The sequence below is a fragment of the Chelonia mydas genome, chromosome 5 (genome assembly GCF_015237465.2).
Source record: "Chelonia mydas isolate rCheMyd1 chromosome 5, rCheMyd1.pri.v2, whole genome shotgun sequence".
Taxonomy (NCBI): Eukaryota; Metazoa; Chordata; order Testudines; family Cheloniidae; genus Chelonia; species Chelonia mydas.
Genome location: NC_051245.2, coordinates 109,146,168 through 109,171,441, shown reverse-complemented (window position 1 = coordinate 109,171,441; position 25,274 = coordinate 109,146,168). Strand labels below are relative to the sequence as shown.

The 25,274-nt window shown below is 41.1% G+C and overlaps 1 protein-coding gene across 7 annotated transcripts in view; it reads right to left on the bottom strand.

The window, feature by feature from the left end:
* Positions 1-25,274, bottom strand: part of DENND4C (DENN domain containing 4C) — a 119,622-nt gene that overhangs the window by 15,501 nt on the left and 78,847 nt on the right. For 5 of the 7 annotated variants that reach the window (XM_037902040.2, XM_043546310.1, XM_043546312.1 and 2 more), the window contains exons 14-27: positions 24,629-24,664; positions 24,350-24,480; positions 23,292-23,424; positions 22,558-22,764; positions 20,521-20,649; positions 19,443-19,587; positions 18,940-19,086; positions 16,160-16,285; positions 12,951-13,085; positions 10,249-11,405; positions 7,781-7,961; positions 6,063-6,172; positions 3,541-3,716; positions 1,439-1,621 (exon numbers count right to left, since the gene is read on the bottom strand). In XM_037902040.2, coding sequence (XP_037757968.1) covers positions 1,439-1,621; positions 3,541-3,716; positions 6,063-6,172; positions 7,781-7,961; positions 10,249-11,405; positions 12,951-13,085; positions 16,160-16,285; positions 18,940-19,086; positions 19,443-19,587; positions 20,521-20,649; positions 22,558-22,764; positions 23,292-23,424; positions 24,350-24,480; positions 24,629-24,664 — 2,996 coding nt within the window. The remainder of the gene's footprint in view (positions 1-1,438; positions 1,622-3,540; positions 3,717-6,062; positions 6,173-7,780; positions 7,962-10,248; positions 11,406-12,950; positions 13,086-16,159; positions 16,286-18,939; positions 19,087-19,442; positions 19,588-20,520; positions 20,650-22,557; positions 22,765-23,291; positions 23,425-24,349; positions 24,481-24,628; positions 24,665-25,274) is intronic. The other 2 variants (XM_043546315.1, XM_043546314.1) reach the window with 1 other exon arrangement.

Here is a 25,274-nt window from a genome sequence, read left to right as displayed (position 1 = left end):
TGCCCTTATGCAGCCTATTACTCTAGTGCAGCCACCTTGCTTAGAAACAGAGCTGGACAAGAAATGCAAGGTATTTTCTATCAATACATACTTACTATTTAAGATGAATTTATTTTGGTCATGCTCACATTTTACCTCAACTTTCCTTGCGTTTGCTTTCTCTGAACTGTCATGCAATTGAGTTTTATGCACAAATGTTCACAGAAAGCAGGTTTATAAATGGCATGCATAAATGTTTGCAAAAATCCTTAATTTTAATGTCATGCTAGAAGTGCTCCCACACTCTTGCCTTCAGGGAACTGAAGCAATACTGTGTGACTCATCTGACCAGTCATAACTAACCAATGCAGCTCATATCGCAAACAGCACACGATGACTACTCTCAGAACTATTTGGAATCAATGCACTGCACACAGTTGAAAAATCTTAAAAATTCAGTTACTTCAGAACAAATTGATTTTTTTAAAAATCAGTCTTCTTCCAGATATTTTGCAGCAGGAGAGGGGCTAAATTCATGGGATAAAATTTTAGTTCCAAATTATCTGTTTGGCTCCACTGAGACATTTGTGATAGAGTTAAGAGGCACTAATGTAAGATGATAAACCAGTTTAAATCTCTGAGCATAAGATTAACTAATATTACACAATAAAATAGGTCATGTTCACACCTTAAGAGTCTCACTCACAAGGGCATAATTGGTGCTACTCAAATTTTCCAAACATAAAATTTTAAAGTTTTCATTAAATTTGAGTTAGATAAAAATTTTGTTGAAAATTCAATTAACAAAAGCCCCCCCCATGTAAAAAAATTGCCTTTTTTTTTTTTAAAACCAGTTCTACACCTCTTCCACACAACATAGGGCTACTCCCCTCATGCTTCTTCACAAACTGCCACAAGAGTGATAGCTTTTCTATGATAGTGTTATAATTGCATATTACAGAACTGCTTATGCTAAGCAAAACCTCTTACCTTAAAGAGATGATTCCGAACAAATTGATTATTTCCATAATATGATAAACTGTATTAATTCACATACTGGAAAAGTTCATGCTTAAAATAACTTTAAAAATACATGTTAAAATTCATAGGAAATTGCTCCAAGTTCATGTATAACTGAATTATCAGATTCAACTGCAGTTCTATAGGCAGACTGCTTCTAAGGCACTAATTCATAGAGACGAACTTAAAGCAATTTGCTAACAATTATTCTTACAAGGTGCAAAAAGTGAGGGAAGACCAACCAATGATAATAGTAAGAATGACTTTTCTATATCATATTTGGCACACTAGCGTTTAATATACACTGGGACAACAGTATGCTAAATTTTCACTTTTCAACAAGAGAGACAATATTGAAAGTGCTAGTAATTTCTAAAGGTACCATCACAAAGTATTCTGTTTAGAAACTAAGAACGGTTTTCCCCTTTCTCCCCTCTACCTTTGCTCAGTTGCAGAGCTGGCTTCTTCAGCTATGGTCTGGTTGGGCTTTGGGTGATCTGAAAAACTGATCAAGTCAGCAACAGCAGGACTGGACACAGGTTTCTGCTCCAGAGGATCCGTGGTTAATGGAATGTTTCCACTATGTAAACTATCTCCAGATGTACTTTGTTTCAGAAAAAAGCTAAACAGTGACATGACCAAGAGAAAAGGGGAAAAAAGGCATTAAACGCATAAGTTTATGTATGTTTTTAAAAAGTTTATTTTCCAAATATTTACAATTACAAACATACAAAAGAAAAAAGAACTGTACATAAAATCCCCTCCAAAATCACAACAGTAAGACTTGCACTGAGCTTCAGAATGCCCCTGAAGTCTTTACAGGATCACAGCCTTAGTTCTTGTTACTGTTGCAACTCAAAGCACAAATTAGAATATAGCAGATTTTTTTTTCTAATATAGGGTGTAATTTTGTACTGGACTTAAGAGTCACAGCACAAAAGTCGTACTCGGGGGAAGATGGAACCAAAGTGACATTAAGATACCTTTTGTGTCTTTATTCTGGGATCTTCTGGTGGCCAGTGTAGCCCCCAGCATAACTTAGGCAGCTCGTGGGGCTTGCCTACATTATGTCAGTCCAAAGTAAACTGCATATGGCTGGCAATCCTGCCCAAAAACTTGGTAGTGCTATGTCTTGGAGCCCCATCTTTCCCACCATTGGCCCCACTTGTGAGAGCCCTGCTTTTGCAGTGTTTGTGCCAGGAGAATTCTCCCCTGTCCAGATCCAGGGATTCGCCTGTCCTTTTACGCTGCCACAGCTGCTTCCAGGGGCCAGGCTGTGCAGGAAGAATCTTTCCTTTTAATTTTAGCAGCATTTTTTCAGGAAAAAAGTGTCCCTATCTAGCAATTTAGTTGGAGGATTCTCTGCACTTTGAAGTCTTTAAACCGTGGTTTGAGGACTTCAATAGCTCAGACATAGCTGAGAGGTTTATTAGCGCAGGAGTGGGTGGGTGAGATTCTGTGGCCTGTGTTGTGCAGGAGTTCAGACTAGATGATCATAATGGTCCCTTCTGGCCTTAATATCTATGAATCTATGACTTCCCTCTCACATTACTACAAATACAGAGAGAGAACACCAAACATGCAAAGTTAGTCCACATGCTACTCTACTCTGCCATTTGCAGAGATACCCAAACCAAAGTGGACTTTTTTTTTTTTTTAAAGTAACCACTTAAACAATATTTTGTTATTTCACAATAAAGAGATTTGCTACATCAAGACCACGTATAATTAAGGATGCAACATAAACATTATCTTGTTTTCCTAGTGATCTTCTGTGTATAAGCTTTATAGATACTTTGGCTTTCCCAGGCTTATTTAAGTCATAAGGAATGGGTAGCTTATAGCTAGTTCATACCACTAATGACATGTGCTGTGTGAGATCATTTTAAAATTATGTTCAGATTGTGAGATTTTTGTCATCTGTCTTCACCATTCAGTTCAATGCGGCAGAATACAAAGTTGTTGGAAAGCCTGTACATAAAACGGCGCTATGGGTCTCATAGTCCTGTTAATTAGCCCAATTTAAAACTGATATCCTGCAATAACGTGACTCTTGCTAAACCAGTCTTGGAGGGAAAAACCTTGCTTGATGAAGTTTACAAAGTGTTCCATATATAAAAGCCTTTTTGAAAAGCTAGTTTAAAAAGCTGTACATACATTAGCCTTGATTTAAAAAAAACAAAAACAAAAAACAGACAGATATTCTGCCTTCCAAATGGTAACAGTTATGGGACACACACTCAAGAAAATGAGACGTTTGGCAAGTGTAAATGACGAACCTGAGAGTTCAGTCCTTTCTAGCTGCAGTTACTATAATCTTCAATGGCTTACGATATTTTTAGTATGCTTTATCCCAATCTTGATTGTACAAACAGGGAAACTGCTAGTGACTTGCCCCAGCTGTATATGGTAATAAGTGTCTTTGTTTTGTTCCCTCCCCTGAAGAGCCTTAACGTCTGAATATGAATAATTTTATCACACAGCATACATTTTGAAGTTGTGTAAAGTGGGAAAGGTAAAGCTCTTGGCAAACCCACTAACCTCGCAGATCCACGCAAGTCTTTAAATTCCACATTAAGAAGAGGTAAGAAGGTACTTTTACAAAATGGACATGTGGTGTTCAAGTTAGAGTCATCTGCAGCCCATCCAGCCATAATTTCTTCATCATAAACCAATGCGCCGCAAACTCTGCACTGAGAACAGCTTGACATCAAGACCTACAACAGAGAATGATTATTAGCCTTTTTTAAACAGTTTTATAGGTGTAGCGCACACAGTGGCCCAGCAGATATGGGAAGAGGACAGTCTGAAGATCTGGGTTCTATTCTCAGCCCTGCCACTTACTCGCTATGCTAAAGGCCACTTGGTTAGCCTTTTTGTGGATTGCGGTCTATCTATAAAATGGGAACAACATTCATCCATTTTGTCATGTGATTTGAGATCTATTAAAAGCACTATGTAAGTGCTAAATAAATAAGCTCTTATTCAGCAATTACCTGCCACTTTGACACATTCAACGAACATGAAGCATAGAAACATTAACACTGACAAAATGCCTCTAAAGTGTTTATTATAAATCTGTACATTTCTGTTTTTACTAGGTCTTTACAAATAAGGACACTTTGTAAAAGCTTCACACACTGAAAACATGGATGTGTGGAGGAACACTGATGAAATCTGCAGATTTTCTCAATCTCTATCACAAGGCAGGAAGGAGTTCAATTGCACATACTTACTCCTTTTACCTCGTCTATAACGAGATACAATACTGCAGAATTATACATAAAACAAATTCCACACATGGAGTTGGTAAATGATGTTGAAACATAGCTTGATGCCAATGTTAAGTTTTGTAGTTCTAGCTGTGATCAGGGATGATCTGGGATACGTTCAGATAGTAATGTGAGACGGAGATATGTTTTGCTGTTTTTTCCTTGGTTGGTTGAAGCAAGTTTTCACTGGTGGAAGTTCCAGGACTTGATTCTTTTAAAACTGGACCACACCAAGTACTGGAAGAGAACACGGTGTAGGGAAATAATTTTGCACTGTCACAGGGGAGGGACTATATGACCTCAAGTCTTTTCAAGTCTATTTTCTAGGACTCCCATTTTCTTGGACTTTCATTCTTTGAACACAATGGGTTGCACTTCAAAGTCTGTAGTAAGGATTTTCTTTTACTATCCTTTACTTTTCATCTCACTATGTAGTGCAACAGTTAGGCTCCTCAATCCTCCAGGACAGGGGTGGCCAACGTGTGGCTCCGGAGCCACATGTGGCTCTTTAGAGGTTAATATGCGGCTCCTTGCATAGCTCCGGGGCTGGAGCTACAGGCGCCAACTTTCCAATGTGCTACAGGGTCTCATTGCTCAATCCCTGGCTCTGCCCCAGGCCCCGGCCCCACTCCACTCCTTCCCCCAAGGCCCCCGCCCCTTCCCCTGAGTCTGCTGCACCCTTGCTCCTCCTCCCCCGACCCCCTCCAGCCTCCTGCACACCACAAACAACTGATCGCGGCAGGTGGGAGGCGCAGGGATAGAGGATTAGGTGCTGAACGGTGGTGCTGCTGGCGGGTGGGAGACACTTGGGGCGGGAGGGGGCTGCTGATGTGTTACTGTGGCTCTTTGGCAATGCACATCGGTAAATTCTGGTTCCTTCTCAGGTGCAGGTTGGCCACCCCTGCTCCAGGAGATCTAACAGCTGTTTAAAAGAACAAGGAGTCTGGTGGCAACATGTGAAGAAGTGGGTTTTTTACCCACAAAAGCTTATGCCCAAATAAATTTGTTAGTCTTTAAGGTGCCACCGGACTCCTTGTTGTTTTTGTGGATACAGACTAACACGGCTACCCCCGATACTGTTTAAAAGAGAGACTGTTTGGGTCCTAGATATCTGAACTGAAAGAGTTGCAGGAACTGCTATCATGAGGCAAAGCTGTTTGTGTTAGTCATGTAGACATCAAACAAAAGGTAAAAATGCACCAATAGGCAGCGATGGGAGATGCTGAAGGCAGCACACTAATTCAGTTTCCCATTAGGCCTTGTCTACACTACCTCAGTAAGTTTACCTAAGTTACGTTACTCCAGCTACGTGAATAATGTAACTGGAGTCAACGTAGCATAGGTCGACTTACCGTGGTGTCTACACCGTGCTGCATCAACAGGAGACACTCTCCCTTCGACTTACCTTACTCTTCTCGTTTCCATGGAGAACTGGAGTCGTCAACTGGAGAGCACTCTGCTGTCCATTTAGCGTGCCTTCACCAGACCTGCTAAATCGACCCCCGCTGCATCTATCACAGCAGCGTAAGTGTAGACATGGCCTTAGTAAGGAGTAGTTATCAAAGAAGAATGATTCTGAGGGAACTTAGTTGTTCCTCCCCTTTGTTTATTTAAATTCATTTGTATTTAAATTATTGTAGGATTTGACGCTGAAAGGTGTTGCACTCCTCCTAATGAAGTTAACAGAATGAAAGGGCATTCTGCATCATGAGAATATAAGCAGCCCGTGTATTGAGTGTGTTTCTTCATACCAAAATATTTTTTTAAATCAAAACCGAGACATCATTTTACCTCCATTGCACAGTTCTGGAAGATGCTGGACAAACTGGTATTGTGGGAGGATCCATGTTCTGACTTCTCAGAGTCCAGACCTTTCATACTTCTCGGGAATGAAACCTCACCTGTATAGGAGTAGTTAGATTCTTTATCCAAAGTAAGTGAAGTTTATTTTTCTTCAAATGGAAAGTTTCACTAACACAGGAAAAAAAAAGTGACATTGCCAACACTACAGAAGAATTCATTCCAAGGTTCTGTATGAGTAAGTTTATAGCAGTAATATTGTTATGTAAACATTACAATAGAGTCCGTATTTGTCATCAGCATTTCCAAATAGTATTTGTGCATCATTAATAAATATAATATATATATTGGCACAAGAAAACTGGGGAAAAGTAAAAGTGATAGGAATGATACGTCTAACAGATTTAACCAAAGAGAAAGGAAATTGAAGAGCAAAACAAATTGTCCATGTATTTGTTATTGTACAATGCCTATATCTCTTGAATATTGATATACCCACACAAAGAACAAGAAAAGGAAACCAATGAGAAGAAACACCAAGCTAGGGGTGCAAGTGTCACATCAGGTGCTCACTGGCCATGGCTGAGCCAAAAACTAGGATAAGCCTGTGGGTGATAGTATGGGGGGGGGGTGTCAACTTTTGGGGGGGGGGTTGAATAAAGAAAACTACCCTAGCAAAACCCTCAAAATCCTGCTGCCCAAGTGGAGTATAGGCTGGGATCAGTTCCAGAGAGGAAAACCCCATTAGTCCCATTTGTTCAGAGTCCCGGTCAACTTCTGCCACTCACAGCGGGCAGTCTTGACGGAGCCTTTCCCTTCCAAGGAATTCCCTCATCTACAGGCTGCAATCCTTAGGTCTGCAACCCATCTCCCTCTAGGCATGTGCGTTCCCCTGGTTAGGGCAGCTGCTCTCCAAACCTGACTCTTCTCCCTTATAGAATATTCCCTTCTGATGAGCAATACATGGAAGGCCCTCCCTCTAGACTTAACATTTCTAGCAGATGTTGTAGGATGGGACTAATTTAAGGACCAATATCCAGGACAGACCATTAGCCCCTTCCTGTCCTGGGCCAGAGTGGTTTGTAATCCTAGTCACTGAGGATATTAAGGTTCATTCAGTTTTAGAACTGAGAATAAGACACCAACAATGTACATACTTAGATATACCCAGTAACCACTTCAGATCTTCACAACAACTCAGCACCCAGCAGCTCCTATTATTCAAAATGGTGCTGAGCACTTTTGAAGATCTGGCCACATCATTTAGATGGCTAAATGAGAGCTCTTTGGAAAATCTGGCTGTTCATTTTTTAATATTAATATTCTGGGCATACTCATGTATAGAAAGCTGATTTTACATGAATAAGTAGGTTTAGCATAGCTATAAGAATTAGACAAAGAAAAGAAAAGATGTAATATCTTCCTGGCTCTCCAGACTCAAGAAATCCTGTTATAGCTGACCATCTCGTACAAAGCACTATGAACATATTTCGTTCTACATAACAAAGAGATGTATTCACTATGTCGTACCTACAAGAGAAGGCTATTTGTCTTTCCAAAGCGCATCAACTCACATTTGCAGATAAAGTCTCGTTTGATAGTGCTACTGATCCCATTGCATTGAGCCATTTCACTCTTGTACTGATGAACAACAGCTTCTCTTTTCATTATGTTGCAAAAATAGTGAATTAGGAAGGAAAAATTCAAACCTGTTGTGTAGTGCTGTTTTCCTACATCTCCGCTGCTGTTGCTGCTGCCAAGACTGGTAGTGCTTTGTGTAAGTTCACTGGTTACCAACCCAGGGATTCCTGGTTTTGGTAACAGACTCTCTCCTAAAATACGATCTTCAAAACCAGCAGGAAAGGTGAAGTCTGGTCGATGGGTTTCTTCCTTTAATTCAAAAAGAAGGAACTTAACATTTTTTTCCAATATTTTCAGAACTACATGTACTGTATTTCTTTGCCATTTAATCATTATTAAAAGTAATTCATGCAGCACTATAGGTTTACACTCTTTACAAAACAGATTAAGTCTCATCCCCTGACCCCACAGTACAACTGAGGCAAGTCATACAGGCAAGAAAACACATTGGCCAAGAGTTCATGGAAGAAAGCACACTGCAGACTACTGGTGGTAAGGAGAGCGGAGAGAAGAGAGTTTTAAGAAAGGATTTGAAGGATGAGAATATTCTTGACCAAACAGAACACTGATTGTTTCCAGGTGCAGGGATCAGTGAGAAAAACAGGTGCAAAGTCCAAGGTGGGGAGACAACAAATGGGGAGTACTAAGAGCAAAAGCAGGAGAAAAAGAAAGGAATGGTAGTTGAAGTAAAGGAGAGCACAGACATAGGTGAGGGCAAGAGTTTGTAAGGCCTTGGAAGTGAGGACAAACTGAGTTTCTGGTAAAAGGAAATAAAAGGGGATCTAAAGAGTGGAGTGACAACAGTTAAAATGGCAGGAGAAGATGATTATTTGGGCAATTGCATTTTGGATAGACTGGAAGGGGACAGAGGAGAATGGCAGAAAGACCAAAAAAAAAAAAGCAAGGTACAGTTTTGGATATTGGATATAGGGAAGAGTCAGAAAGATGACCTAGAAGTTGTGATCCTGAGAGACAAGGGAAACAGTGTAGTTGTTAAACAGCAGAGAAGGGTGACAGAGGACAGGGATCAGAAAGAAAGAATAAGAAGCTCAGGTTTGAACAGCCAGAGTTTGTATGTGACATCCCAGACGGACAGGACAGAGAGGCAGCTATTTAAGATGCAAGACTTGATAGTGCAGAAACATGTAGAATTCTCGGCACAGGGGAGGTTGCTCAGATACAAAGAGAGATGGGGACTGAGCAGAACGCCTGCGGGATGCCAAAATAGGATGGGAGATGAAATGATGAAGGAAATACTGAAGGAAAAAATCAGCAAGGTAGAAAGACAGCCAGGAAAACCCAGTCATGGAAGCCAAGTGAGGAAGGAAAGAAAAGGAGTAAGTGATAATTTTCATAGGCATCAGACAGATCAAGAAGACTAAGGGCTTGTCTACATTATCTGCAGGATCGATGGGGAGCAATCAATTCAGTGGGGGTCAATTTATCGCGTCTAGTCTAGACGCGATAAATCGACCGCCGAGCGCTCTCCTGTCGACTCCGGTACTCCACCAGAGCGAGAGGTGCGGGCGGAGTCGACGGGAGCGTCAGCTGTTGACTCACCACAGTGAGTAGATCTAAGTACGTCCACTTCAGCTGTGTTATTCACGTAGCTTAAGTTGCGTAACTTAGATAGATCCCCCGCACTCCCAGTGTAGAGCAGGCCTAAGGAAAAAGCTGTGCATTTTGGATTTAGTTAAAAGGACATTAATAGTGACCTTGGTTAGGGCAGTTTCAAGCAGAGTGGAAAGAACAGAAGCCAGGTTGGTGGGGATTAGAAATCTGGAAGAGAGGGAATCCAGGCAACATGAGTAAATAATATGCTCCAGGAATTTGGAGAGAAAACTTAGGAGAAAGAGAGACAGCAGCTAGAGAGGCAAATTGGATCAAGAGTCTTTTCAAGAGGGGAATATATTTAATTTACAGATATAAGGACATAACATGCATTGGGAGGTAGGGGAAGGAGAGAGAATAGATTAAAAAAATCATGCCTCCCCTTTGGATCGAGTTCTAGTGCCTCCCCTAGAATCAGTTTAGTCCCCTCCCCTCTCCCCATTCTCCTAATCTGTTGTCTCCAAATCCCTGAAGGATGCTGTTTAATCATACTGCCTGGATGTCCTCTACCAACTTTCTGTTTTTAAATCCCCAATCTACCACCAATTTAGCTTCTTTAAACTCTGGAATTCAATTTATCTTCACTACAAAAGCCCTTGGGAAAAAAAAAATCACATATAGTGTCATATAATAATGTAATAAGTCTTGATCTGGTTTCATGCAGTATTTTGATAAATGATGACCACTTTAAAGTGATTTTTGCTCACAGTTTCTTAAATAAAACAATCGCTGAGGATGACAGGCCATAGTTTTCATCTCTAGTGCTATAAGAACACTTAAAAAAAGCCAAAAAATTATGCTTGACTCAACAAAAAATAAAAATTGAATAAACAGATTATGAAAAATAAGGCACCTTAAATAGTCAAATATCTTGAATAGCAATGCCCCCTTCTGCACAGGAAATATCAAACTAAAATCTACTTGCCTCATCATCCGAGTAGTTATATTGTGAGGTTACAGCACCCCACATCCTATTGGCTACATTAACTGCTTGTTTCACTCCAGACTTCAGAACATCTATTTTCGGTCCAGAGAGTATATTGTCCAGCTTCAGATTGGATAAACTTGTTACCACAGACCCCAATGAGCCATGCTGTGAAGAGCGACCCAACACCGATAATGATGAAGGCCTCTCCTTTTGGACTCGTGAATGGGTTTGTTGCTTTGGTCGCCCTGTAAAGGTTTTAGACCTGGAAACTAAAGGACTTTTCCGATTTTCACTCTTCTCTGGAGCTGGTGGGACAGAATCTGAAGGTAGGCTTGATCTCCTCTCTAGGGAGCGATCAAGTGTACTAGAGGCTGCTGCCTCTCCATTCTCTTGCTTGTGGAGCTCCATGCTGGAAGACTTGCTACCCAGGGGGCTCTTTAGATTCATATAGCTTTCGATTTCATCTGCCAGATTACGTGCTACAACTGGTGACACAATCTTTTCTTCAGGCTCTGGGGGTTTTGGTTCTATACTCTCAGTAGCCAGCAAAGATAAAGGGTCCAAGCCCACTTCAACATCTTCCCTTTCAACAGGCTTAATCACTCCATATAAGCTATTCCTTTTAGTCACTGCATCTCTGGCATCTGTTTTCTGGTTTGGGGGCTGATCACCATCCAGAAGTTTGGCGTGAATGTTCTCTGCTTTGGCTGCACTGTCCTCACCTCCATTCTCAAGGTGCTCTTGCCCTTCCTCAGGCTCCTCCAGCACTGAAGACGACTTATGCTCTAGTTCCTCAGCACCTTCGCTCACATGAGTCCTGGTGCCACTCCGCCCAGAGACCTGCTGGTCACCCATACTGCCAAAGCTACTGGATTTACTAGTGTGAGGGGGTGAAGTTTTGGCCCCGGATAAAGCTGCTGTGAGGATCTTGGCATCTGCTCCCATCATTATCGCTATTTCACTAGAGCTCAAGTCCAAACTGCCTTTCTTCAGCAGCATACCTGCTCTGCTTTCAGTGCTAAAACTGCAGCTCCTCTCTGAAAAGAGCTTTTGTCTCTTCTGCCCTTTTTCACCTGTTTTCTTGGGAGAAGCATCATTAAAGACTGAATCTTCAACTGGATCCTGAGTTATAAAGAGTGGGCTAGATGCAGTTCCTAAAAAGAAAGCACATGGCATTAATGTGATACCTTGTTTCCCCCGAACATATACTGCTAAGGAAATAATTTAAATAGAGGTCAGATGGTCTGGGTTATTTAAAAATTTTACAAGTTTCCTAATAAGAAAGTGGTAAATATACTTTAGAGCAATTCTAAAAAGTACCACTGAGTCACAAATTACATGTGGAAAGATTAAAGTTAAAGTTAGTGCTTTAGTTACTGATGCATACTATTAGCCTGCATGAGCAGGCTGCAGCACCCAAGCAAAGATGGACATTTGTCACTCCCTCTTTCCACCAAGCTCAGTGGCCCACCTGCTTCCCTTTGCATCATTTCTTTTCCCAAAAAGGGTGGACTCCACCCTCTCTACGCTCAGTTTATTGTCAATGTTTTTAGCTCTCAGAAGAGTGGGGTTTATCTGCATTGGCTGTGGCACTGCTTCTAAGACAACACTGAAGCACGCAGGACAAATGATTCTGTGGAGTATTTAAGTCCCAAAGACATCTACTGCGTATGTCAAGAACACAGATACATGCTTTTGGAGAAAGGACCACCGTAACTGGAGAAGGGTAATTCAGGATTGATCTGTCATGAACTCACCATGGTAGTCCTAGCGCTACTCCAGATTCCTTCTTTAATGGCCTCCTTCTTAGCTTATGCCTAAAGTTGCCTTTGCACTGACAGCACCAAACCTCTGAATATTACAGTACACTCCACTTCAGTCAGGATTACCCAGACAATTAATGTAAGCCTAATGAAACTTAATGGCAGTAACAACTGCTTAGTGGGTATAGTGACTCTACTTCAATGGGATTCCATTAGGTGCTTAGGTCTGTATGTGTCTCAATCTCACACTGATTCTGTCTGTTCCTTTAACAGCTGTCAGTTCCCTTAGCTGTCATGTGCAGCAAGTCTATGAGGTGCTTTACCACCGCCTGAGTCAATCTTCCCACACCAATTACATGCTGACCTAGCACTCTGGGACTCTTGCAGCTGTCCCTGCCACCAAGGCTGGGGAGCAGGTAGTAAGCTGTATTCCTATCACAGGACAGAGAATGTCCACTCCATGGATCTTCACAGTAAGGTGACAAACGTGCTACACCTCTGCAAATCCCAGATAGTAACGTTAAAGTTAAAATGGTGTCTTCTAGTAATTGGTAATTCCGCTTGTCGGGACAAAAGACCATTCACCAACAATTAGGAATAGTAACAACAATGGTACTGCCTCTTACATAGCGTTTTCCATCCATAGATCTCAAACTGCTTTACAGGAGAAGGCAAATATTGCCATTTTACAGATACAAAACAGAGGAGCAGAGGGGTGAAATGACTTACCCAAGGACACACAGCAGGTCAGTGACAGAGCAAGGAATACAGCCCAAGTCTCCTGACTCCCCTCTACACTGTCCTGTCCCTGGGACCATATTGTCAGTTCAAGATTCCATTTACCAAACATCCAAGTTAAACAAACAACAAAAAGCCAGAGGCAGTTGCAAATTTTGTTGATAACAGTTGTGTTACACAATATACTCAGTAACTCACCACTGCTGTTTTTCCTGCCAGTGCTATCAAAAATGCCAGATGGAACTTTCACAATACTGCTTCCCCACGCAGGTGGTTCTGCTGAACTGTGAGGTTCTGCACTCTGCTGATGCTTTTCACCAGTACCACCAACCTCTAGAGTAAGAAAAACCCATCTTTAATTATGCCGTCTAAACAAATAACTTGATCTGCATTGTTTTGGAAGATACATTTTAGACAAAATGTACAAGCTGTTTTCTTCTTAGTACAGTGCCCACAGATGCCAATCCTTCTAGGCACTGAGCATTTCTTGCAATTAATTCAATACATTCCACAGTCTGCAGGATTTGCCTCTGTAAGAACAGCTCTTCTCTCACCAGCTGCACTGTGTGGATGAAGTATTGCAGGCGGCATACAGCGAAAGAGGGAACAAACGTTCTCAGACCTTCATATATGGATTTTGTATAAGTGATTATATTATTGTGAACAGCAATAATTGCTTCACAACTCAAGAGCAGGTGCATACAAATTATGCCTATAACTACAGTTTAATATGTTCAAAAAGAAAAAAATAGATGGTTCTTCAAACTACAGGAAAATGTCTACAGAAAACTAAGAAAAGGACCCATAAAACCAAGAGATAATTAGGTTCTTCACTTGTATTGTGCCTTGGTATCATTCTTAGCATAGACAACATCAGCCATTGTTCTGAGGCACTCTGACACTTGAAAGGCAACTGCAATACCTAAGTGTGACATCAAGTTACCTTGGACCTATATGGTAGGCTTCCATGCAAAGCATGGCTAAGCACAGGACAGGGAGCTAGTATAAAGATTCTAGAGCTCACTAACTCAGATTCCATCCACGTTAGTACTACTACGACTAATTTGTACTATGGTAGCATCAGAGACCGCAACTGAAATTAGGGCCCCATTGTGCTACACCTTTACAAACGCACAGTAAGAGGCAGACACTGCAGGGAAGAGCTTAAAATCTAAGTAGACAAGACAGAAAACGGAGTTCTCCAAGGTCACAAAGCAGGTCAATGACAGAACTGGGACTAGAACCCAGGTCTCTTAAATTCTACTCCATTGACCAATCCAGGGGACCACATCATGAGCAAATCATTTAGCTTCAGTATTTAGGGAACGACTACTTGCCTTGGGTGTTGTGAGGATTAATGTTTATAAAGCACTTTGAAGATGAAAGGCAATATTAGTTTTAAGAAGTGGGCTATCGACTCTAGTCTTACACAGAATAATGTAGAAGGTTATCATACTAGATATCAAGGTCTGGTCTACACTACAGAGTTAGGTTGATGTAAGATAGCTCATGTTGACCTTATTATGTCAGTGTCTACACTACAGCCTTGCTCCTACCAATGTAAGTGCCCTCCTACACCGACATCATAACTCCACCTCCATGGGAGGCATAGGACTTATGTTGGTGTAATCAGGACAATACACTGCGGGCTACCTACATTGGCTGGAGCCATGAAATTGACAAGGAATCTGGGCTTACAGATGGGGCTGTCACCCCAGAGCAGGTCAGGGGCTCTAGCTAGAGCTCAGCTGCCACCCGGGCTCCCAGCAGAGAGCCAGAGGGGAGGGAGGCAGCCGGTCTCCTGGTGGGCATGTAGCTGAGAGCCCAGGCTCTCAGCCCTCCACACTGCCCCTCTTAAGTCAGTGGAAGCACTCCTGCTGAGGATGTGTACCACCAACAGGAGGGCAGTGCGGACACGAACCACTGCAGTGGCTGTAAATTGACCTAACATAGATCAACTTAAGTTTGTAGTGTAGACATGCCCTAAGTATATCCATCAACACTGATAAGCACTTACATACCAACACAAATGGTCTAGAAGCTTTATAAAGAGCAATGGAGCCTTGGTCAAGTCACACACATTCTGCCATGGCATCTCCATTTTATCGAATATGGCAGCTTTAAAAATATTTCTTTTTAAAATGAATTTAGTGCTGGTGGGAACTGCCAGATTGATAATCCTGATGTTCTCTGCTCACAAAGCAGAGTAACATGTCAATGACAGCACAAACTTAACTATTATTGGAGGTGTATCAACGGGTAAGACTCCTGGGGGAGGGATAGCTCACTGGTTTGAGCATTGGCCTGCTAAACCCACAGTTGTGAGTTCAATCCTTGAGGGGGCCATTTAGGGATCTGAGGCAAAAATTGGGGATTGGTCCTGCTTTGAGCGGGGGGTTGGACTAGATGACCTCCTGAGGTCCCTTCCAACCCTGACAGTCTATGATTCTAGTCTATGATAATATTTCAGTCTCACTTCAGTTGTTGGGTTTAGTACGGAGGTACTGAGCGGTACTGGTGGGCTGGGATATACAAGAGGTTAGACTAGATGATTTGGGAACCCTTCTGGCCTTAAATTCTATGACTATGAGTAAGGCTAAGATTTTGTCATGGTTATTTTTAGTAAAGGTCATGGAGAGGTCATGGGCAATAAACAAAAATTCACGGAAGCCGTGACCTGTCTGTGACTTTTGCTACTGCGGCTCCATGGTTTCCCCCACCACCATGGTGGCTGGGAGCTTTGGGGTTCCCCCTCAGCCCATGGCGGCTGGGAGCTGCAGGGTGACCATATTTCCCAAAGAGAAAATGAGACACCCAAGCAGCTCGCCCGAGGCGTCCCCCTCTCGCCATGCAAGGCTGTCGCCTGTCGCTGGAACCCTGAGGAAGGCCCCCTCAGGAATCTGTCACCTGTCGCTGGAACTTTTCAGGACCCCTATCTCTTGTCGCTGCTGTCTCCTTTCACTGGAACCCTGCCAGGGTCCCACTGGCTGTCAGCTCCAGAGTCCTGAGAGCCCCTGGGGCTCAAACAGACTTCATGACCTCCATGACATAAACATAGCCTTAACTACGAGCCCTGACACAGGGTGAAACCAGAGGAATCATATCCACACCCATGCTGTGCTTTGCTTCTCTGCAGACAAGAGTGCCAAATGTGATATAGGAACTGGACTTAGGCCACAGAAGAGTTAATTAACAAATGGTTGTTTGTGGTCATTACTGACACGGATTGGATTCAAGCCAGCAACTCAGATATGATATAGCTGTACTTTATTTCCTATCCAAGGGATCAATTAAACAAGAAAGAATAATAAAAGACAATCATGTGGTGACTGTAATTTTGTGAATGTTTTAAATGGATTGGACAAATTTAAAAGAAACCCCTATCAATGTATATCGAAATACTTGACCTCCTGTTAGGTCTTCCATTTTACAAGAAGAAGCTTTTTCTGCTAGTGTCTCAGCTGCAAGAAGATTATCTCCATCATCCCTTATGAGTTCATCCTTGGATCCATAGCCTTGGTCTGATTGACCCCCTGTTGAAAAGAATACAAGCAAGTAGTCTAACAGTTTTCTGTTTTAAACTGAGAAATTCTGTTGCATGTTATTAACATATTTAAGTGCAACTTGTTTGTGCTACATCTAGGTTTTGCTAAAAAAGAAATTGAGTCTGGAGATCACCAATGCCTAGCACACAAAACACACACACAGTATTTAACTGGTAATGTTAAAAGCAGAGAACAATAGCAAAGACAGGAATGAAAAAGCCTATTTTAGGTTCAATAGTCTATTTGCTACAATATACTACAGTATAGTACACTCTCAAAATGACTTGTACACTACAGAATTTGCTAAGTGCATCCTCACCAGTATGCTATGGTAGCTCATTTGAAAGGCAGGTTCTCGAGGGATGACTGACAAATTTTATACACTGCATGAACCAGAACCAAATGCCACAGAAACCAGACAGACAATCACTCTGCTCTGGAATGAACTCTCAGAAAAATGACAACACACACTATATCACCTGGGAGTGCACACTTTTCACAAAGCCATCAGTCCTAACCCTCAAAGGAAACCTGCACAACACTTTCAAAAGACGAGCCTGGGAGCTTAAATTTGTAACTTGGCTAGACACTAAAAACCATGGTCTTAATAAAGACACTGGATGTATGGCTTATTACAACAACCTGTAACCCACTACCCACTTTCTGTTCTAGACTACAGGCATGTTAATGGGCCACTCCACCTTGAATGGTCCCTTATAATATATATGCTAACTACCTATGCTAAACTCTGTGTCTGATCTTGTGTTTAGCTTGACATACTCAGCACCTTTTCCAGGCCCGAAGAAAAGATCTGTATACCTCGAAAGCTGGTCTCTCTCACTAACAAAAGTTGGTCCAATAAAAAAAAAAAAAAAAGATATTACCTCACCCACCTTGTTACTATAAAGTGTTCAGCCTAGACAGCTCGTCAACTTTACAGAAACCCAAAACTCAGCTATCATAACATCTGTGCTCTTTTTGCACCCAAAAAGGAACTTTTATGATGGAAATAGTGTTAACGGAGAACAGATGGGACTCATTCCATAGCATAACATACAGCATGTTGAGATCTATTTCCTAAACCTGCTTATTAGCAAGTCTTTGGATACATGAGCTTGTTTCAAAACACAGAAGTACAATGCAAATTACCCTCAAGTACCAAAGAAATTTCGCACGGCTCCTTAGTTACAAAGCTGAACAACAAACTTGCTCTGAATGCCTGATATAAGACTATACCTATCATGTTATCTCCATACAACATACATGGAGAATAGCATTGATAATAGTTAAAAAAGCCTAAGTCACTAACAATTAATGTATGTTTTGCATCTATTCTACAAGCAACTTGATAAGTAAGAACGTTAGACATCCTTTGATCTTTATTTTCTTCTATCACCACTTTAGCCATGTAGAAATCTCCCCCCACACCCTCCGTGCACATAAGTGAAAATATCCTATCAATAAATGGGAAATTTACCTGCAGCAGTAACACTCAAAAGGCAGAATTAATGCACATGTGCATCCAAGGCTTCACACCATACAAGTCTGCACCCCACACCATGACAGTCAAGGACAAATGCAGCACCAAGAGAGCGCAGAGCAAGAAGCAGAGTAACAAAGAGCAGAGAGAAGGAAAATTCAGTCATCTAGACAAGTACATCAGGTGCAGCTCAGGAATCAGTCTCAAGTTCTCTTTAAAGGAAGATTCAAGATATTAATAAATGAAAAAGGGTGTGCGACAACCATACGCACAATAGGTCCTGTGATGCACGAATATATAGGAGGTTTAGTTGAATGTATGGTCTGGGGTATAATCAGATTTACAGTAAGGAAGAACTGTAACCTGTCACCTCAGGTAATTTTCTGGGGGTGAATTATTTCATCCTAATTTGCCTGTTAGAGTACACACCATATTAAGTGCAGAGCTTCTCTCTGGCTTTTCAAAAGTATTTCCAGTCTCAGGCACTCTCCCAAAGATTATATGTATGATAAAGTTCAGATAATTTACTATTTTAATTCTGAAGTTCTGCAAACCATGGTAGCAGTTTGCAAACTGTTATTTGAAAAGTATGCACTACAGTGATCAAACATACATACCAGATTCTGGAATTTTAATTACCCTCAATTAATATTAAAGAGAGATTTGAAAACAATGGTCTCCAGTTATGTCTGAGCAACTTTTTCACCCTCACTTGTAAACACAAATGAGAGTTACACACAAAGTTTATTTTAGTCCAGTAGATTTTATCATTAGTGTGCATGAGTAATTGCCAGCAAGAATTGCTAATGCTCATAATTAAAGGCTTGGAGATTTCTCTTAAAAAAAAAACTGTCACAAAATTAAAATACGGACCATGTGACTGCTTCACCAGCAATACAAGTACAAAAAATAAGTTTAAAGAGTTAGTCATTCTGCCGTGGTTTACTCTACATTGAGCATGGAGTACCAATGTGCAATAAAGAGGAATATCCTGCAATCACTGTATATTTCCTTTTCTACAAGTATATTGATTCAGCCATTCATATCGCACAACCTCAGGAAGAGGGGGAAAGTGTTTAAGGGGAAAAGAATCAGCAGGAGAGGACAGAGAAGTTTGCTGTCGGTGGAACTGTTAGTAGTGAAACCCAGCAGACTCTAGTACCTGTGCTAGAGTGATTATCAATGGAATCAAGCCTGACTAAGTCTCTGACGAAGAGTGTGTGCTCCCCACTGTTAGCATCATTAGAGCTATCCACGCTACCATGGCTCACCGTGTCCCCATCACTTCCACCCGTGGCATTCCGAGGAGCTAGAGATATGAACAAGAGCCAGTTAGTAAAGAAAAGGTTTGAAAACTTGTCAAACTTTAAATAAAGTCAATCAAACCTTTCCAGCTCACACAGATACTTACAGTTCCATAAATATAATTAGGCTATAGAGTAAGAGATCAAAGCAATTTAGTTCTCAGTGCGAGACACCCCCTCATACCACTGAGCATGAACTTGGCAGCAGTCTATTTTTCTGCACTTGAGAAAAACATTCCTGACTTGGAAGCATTTAGAACACACACACACAAATATATCACGCTCGCAGCAGTCGTTAGCATGCACATCCTACCCTAGTTCAGCAGAAGTGAGCCCATTTCAGTCACTATTTATACATTACCTGATATCACAGACACCTGTGAGCTCCTTGTTGCTTTTTTTAGGCATTGCCGAAATTGTGCTACACCACGGACCACATTCTGTACCTTCGTCCACAGAAAGATACCACTGCGGTTACTGCTAGGCCAATGACTCTCCAAAACTGCCTGCAAAATCAAAGGCATTATGGTAGTAAGCTTTCCCTCTCTCACCCTCTACAGAAAAACTGCTCTCTTAAGATGTGAAATGCAAACATTTTAAAACTGGATTTTTTTTAAAAGCCCTTCTCCCCTGGTCTCAAGGTTGTACACAGAGCACCAGCCTTGAATGACTAACATTCGATTGTGAAAAGCATGATTTAAATAGACCATGGAATGCATATTTGTTATTTACAATGCAGTACCAACAAGAGCCCCACTAAGCCCTCTGCTCCCACGGACTTCAGCTGGAGTGGTTTACTTGCACTGAGACATTCCCGTTCAGCTTCTGCTACTTTGAGAGATCCACAACTGCACCCTTCACCAAAAAAGGAGGTCAGCAATTCTACCTGAAGTGTCACAGAATTAGGAGACAGCAGACTGGTGTCCACAGAGTTACAACGTACAATTTGACCCGACTATTTGTGTATTGGGGGGGGCGGAGGGGGAGGGGAGGGAAGAGGAGAAGAGGTTACTGCCAGGTGTCTACTCCCAGCTTCACCACTTCTTCGATCCCTCATCCTCAGCCACATACCCTAATTATGGTCCTGTTCCAAGACTTAAGTATGGTAAAAATTGGAAGAGACCGCAGTTAAATTTCAACAGCATATTTGGTTAACCAGCTCAGGTTGACAGAGAACTCTCAAACATATATACATACAGAAAAATGTAAAAAGTGATATAAGCACAGAGCCATGAAAATAAGTAAATTTCAAGTCTGTGTATCCAGCAAGCCCAATCAGGTAGCCAGCCAATAAACAAAGCAAGAAGATCGACATGAAAACCATTCAAGATTATCAGCCTCCACAATGCATCTGAGGAAGACGCGACAAAGACAATGAGAGTGACAATGACAAGTAAGTGACTGCTTACCTGCCCCAGCTTCATTAAGAGATCTCTTACCTTGTTGTAATAACCATAGGTGATCGCATTTGGCTGTACTCCAGCATTTTTCATTTCAAATAGGACTCTCACAGCCTGAACAGGATGACCACAAAGTCCGCAGAGCTGCATTACAACTCTATAGCACACCTGATAAGATTGAGAAACCCATAATATGGTCAATTTTAAGGAACATTCTGAAGCGAATTAGGCAACAAAACATGACCTAGTTTACAAGTGCTGAAGTCCACAAGAGAGAAAAGGCACACAAAAGCAACTATTCAATATAGAATCCTCAACGGCCAGGGGAGGGAGCACAAGTTAATCAGTAAGACAGTCATGATGGCGTCAGGGAACACTGCTAAGGATACTCACATTTACTCCATTATACATATCTGATTCCCAGATGGAAGAGGACAAGTTATAGGGAAAGCTATTTTCAAGTTAAGGATTATCCTGCTTCAGATGTGAGTAACACAAAAATGTAAAACATTTTAAAAATATGTATCAGCATCATCCTTTAAATTTAGCATGGCTTCAGACTTCAATAAATTAATGTTTTTGTGCCTTTTAAAATTTGGTGTGTGAGAATCTGTATGCCCAAAGTCACAAACATATCTACCCCCATTAAATTCAATCCATGCCCTGAAGGGTCCCCCCTTCACTAAAATGAGATAGTAAAATTATCTTCGCACAACGCTTATTTCTGTGCAAAGCTACAGAATACTAGCCACTGTCACCAAAAATGAATCAATCAATCACTGAATTCTAAAACTGGTCATATTTAGTGATTTTAGAGAAATTAGTGAAAATAACTTTCAAAATGTTATTTTATGGTAAATTACAGCCTGTTGAGAAACAATCTCATTTCACACTGAAACACAAAGCAAGAAAATAGCAAAAAAGCAGTGATTGTTTTTGCACAGAAACCTTTCTGAACAGTGAAAGCAATCCACATTTGTGTTAAATGTGATGCAAGAGTAAGGGTAAGAGCAAAAATAGTATGTGAATCTCTCACCAAAGAGCAAGTAGAGCACAGGCAACCTCAGTACTAGCTTCCCCACACTGTCCTACCAAGGTGCCTCAACCCTGGATCAGGAGGGAGAGAAACCCAGTCTCTATGCCCATTAAATCTCTGGGTTTCTCCAATGAGGCACAGTATGAGGTTACTAGTTAATGCAACTGTGGAAGTGGTTTTTGTGATATGGATACTCGTCCACTGGGAATGTACCGAGACCATCAGTCTCATTTCAAGTAGGCCAAGTAGCAGTCACAGAATAATTTCTAGTTCAAATTCAACTCAGATCAGTAGTTCCTATATGCCTGGAGATAAGAGGCTTTAGATCAAGGGACTTTTTCAATATATTCACCTCTGAGCCATCCAGAATAGTACTAGTCTATTTTACAGCCACGTCTGACATGTTGGTCACACTTTCTACATAGTTTACTTCAAACAGCAAATTAAAAAAACACTCAAAATGTACATTTTAGTGAGAACAGCCCACTGTTATTTGAAATAGCCTGGTTTTAAGTTACTTCATAAATAGACATTTGAGGACAAAAACGAACACACACTCAACTGTAACCAGTACTGCCCTGTAGAATAAATTCTACATTGGACAGCGACAGATGCTCCCAATACACTTACAACCTGAAAATATAGTCATATTTACAAGAGCTATATGATGCTATTTTCAAGATGGCTCGCTCTGGCAGAATCCTAGGTGGATGGTTGATGCTTTCTGCACCAATAATCTCAGGAGGGGTGATAACCCTCACCCTCCAATTTATGGCACAACTGCCTTTGCTAGCATGCTAGTCTTGAAAATTGATTTTAATTTCCAGCTTCCCAAACTGCAGCTTTCAGCACATTATTTCAATATGCCTTTATTTAAAAAAAAAAAAAAAAAGGTTTAAAAACAAAAGTTGTAAGGTAGGTAGCAAGCTTGAACTTTACTTATTCTTAGAAGTGAAACATTAACAGTTGATGATTAACATGTTCTTGTACCTGAATTCCCACTGAATAGGTGCGGGCTTTTTTTTCCCCTTTGTACTTGCCTCATCTAGTGGTTCCACTTCGGTTTTCCTCATTTTAATAAGAATGTCATATGCCTGTTGCAGTGCTCTGACTTTGGGATGGGAAACTCTGATGTAGGCTGGCAGACAAATGAACCATAGGCTATAACAGTGACTGAAGAGGCACTTAGCCCACAGTGGTGGGTTTGTGTAATACTTCTTGGCTAATTTATGGGCTGTTTTTATCTCCTGTAAAAGGCAGAAAACAAAAAGGATATAAACACACACAAAATACAGAACAGCTTAAATTTGGAGGATAAATTTCTTTTAAACAGATACTAGCTTTTTTAAAACGGGATCCTGCAGCTCATTACCCTAGAGGAAACCATGCAAACATGAACATTAAACTGTATTTCTCAGAGTCTCCCTTCTGTAGAGCTCTTCATAGGGTAATCACGGGGAAGAGAATGCATATTAATCCCACTGCAACTCTACTCCAACCTTCTTTGTTATAGCATGTATTATACTATAAACACCAACACATGTCTGGCTCTGAAGAATAGCCTTAGGTACAGGAAGCACTGCCTCTAAATTCATATTTATTTTGATTCGTTCCTCTACACATACATCTGTTTTCAAAGTTACAATATCTATTATTTAAACACTACACTAACTCCTAGCATAAATGGGTGGTAACAATTCTACCCAACACCTACGTAGTTTTTGATGCTCTCACACACTATATTATATAAAGGCAGTGCTAGTTAAAAACTAACCTGTTTTGTCCTCTTTGCCATGAGTGCTGGACTATTTGAAATGTTCCCTCCAGCTGGGTGCCTGTTGAACGAAAGCTTGAGCTCCTGTGGCCTGTCGAAGAGCTCAAAATCTAGTCTTGGGAAGTTTTTATAGCTATAAAAAAAAGTTAAGTGTCATATTTAAATTTCCAAATCTCCAAATGTTCTGCTCCAACCTTATACACTTGGTGCAAAGGCCTTCTACCTGCAAGCTGAAGGCTTCAGCACACTGAGATCAAAGAATGTTTCGAAAGATCCCACAAAATGGGAGTGAGTGGAAGGACAGGAAGGCTCTTCCAGTTGAGAGAAGGTTAGGGAGAAGACATCAGAAGGACTCCCCTTTGATCCATGAGCCCAGCAGAGACAGGAGACCAGTGAGTCAACAAGTGGCTAGCAGAGTCAGGAGAGAGAAGCTGGAAGCAGGAGCAACCCTGAAACCTCCAAATATTTCACAGGGCAGGGAAGACAGGAGAATTAGGCGTCTCCTGCCACAGATCCTTCCACAGGACTGGGGGTGGCAGAATAGCCACAGTGGGAGGAAAGGGGCAGGTTCTACCACCCTTTGGACCCGTGGGATGCAGTTAAAGAGCACAGGGCATCCACAGGGACAGATCCCTTGCCAGTAGTCTCTGGTGTGTATTCACAGCAGGGGCTCAGTGATCCTGTGCAGTTTCACTAGCTACCCTGACTGAAACAGGCATACTCCACTGCAGTTGGTGTGATATGCACACAGCACCAGCAGGGGAGGAAAACCTGGAACATATATAGGGAAATGTACTTAGAAATAAGGATTCCCAGGTGGTGATCAGTAGCTGGTATTTAAAAGAAAAAAAAAAAAGAAAAACTACTATCAGATTGCAGAAACTGACCAGAATTCAAGTTGTCAGTGTCCTTTTTATACCTAAAATACTGCAAGTTTAGGTAGGGGCTTAAAGCAAGATGCAATAGCTATGTGCGGTCATGTTTAAAGTGATAAGTCCCCATTCACTTGGCTCATCAGTCTTCTAGAGCCTCAGCACCTTTGTTAGTTTGCAATATACCTGTACTTAGGTGCTCGGGCCTGTCCATCATCAGGGGGAGGTTCTGGTGGCATTATAAACACTGTGTGTTCACTCTTCTGTGACTCATCAAGCTCAATTAACCGTGTATCTTCTGCAGAATCTACATCAACCTGCAAATTAGTATCAGGACAAAAACACCAGGTTCAACATTAGTAATAGTTCTTCTACATAGTCAAACTCCACTCCCACTCACATTATATTTTCACTTCTACTTTGCAATCAGAAACCCCTGAAAACAAATATAAAGGAGACATGTACCTTCTCTCCCTTTTCTGTTCCTTTATCAGGAAAAAGCTAGAAAGAGGAAAAAGTTAGAGTTAGAGCTTCTTGTAAAACAAAAAACTAAGTATTTTTACATATACATATTTTCATTGAAGTTATTTCCTCTACTGTGCCACCAAGATGATCAAATTACACTGTCATATTACTTTGAATGCAAATAATCTCCATTACAAATACTCCTTCCTTTTACTGAAAGCTAAAGGAGCAGGCTGTCTCAACAAGCTTCAGGTTGGTCACGTAAGCAAACTAAATAAACAGTCCTAATTCTAGAAAAAGAAACTTTGCTTCCTTTAATTTAGTTTAGGGTTATATTATCTCCAAGAAAACAGTGTCTTCCTACCATACAATACACTAATTCAATAGTTAGGAGCAAAAGATTCATTCCAGGATCCTAAAAAATTGAGCCAGAAACCAAGACGCTACCAAAACCAAGATACTATTTTAATAAAAAGCACACATACACACAGGTAAATAAATGCCTTAATTATTGATCATCTAGTTTATTGTAAATTATGCACTTGGCCTTTAACAGATTAAGATATACCAAATCACTGTCCATTTGGACTGGAATTACACCCTGGGAACAGATTACATTTTGAACATGGATGGGACTTGGAAATTA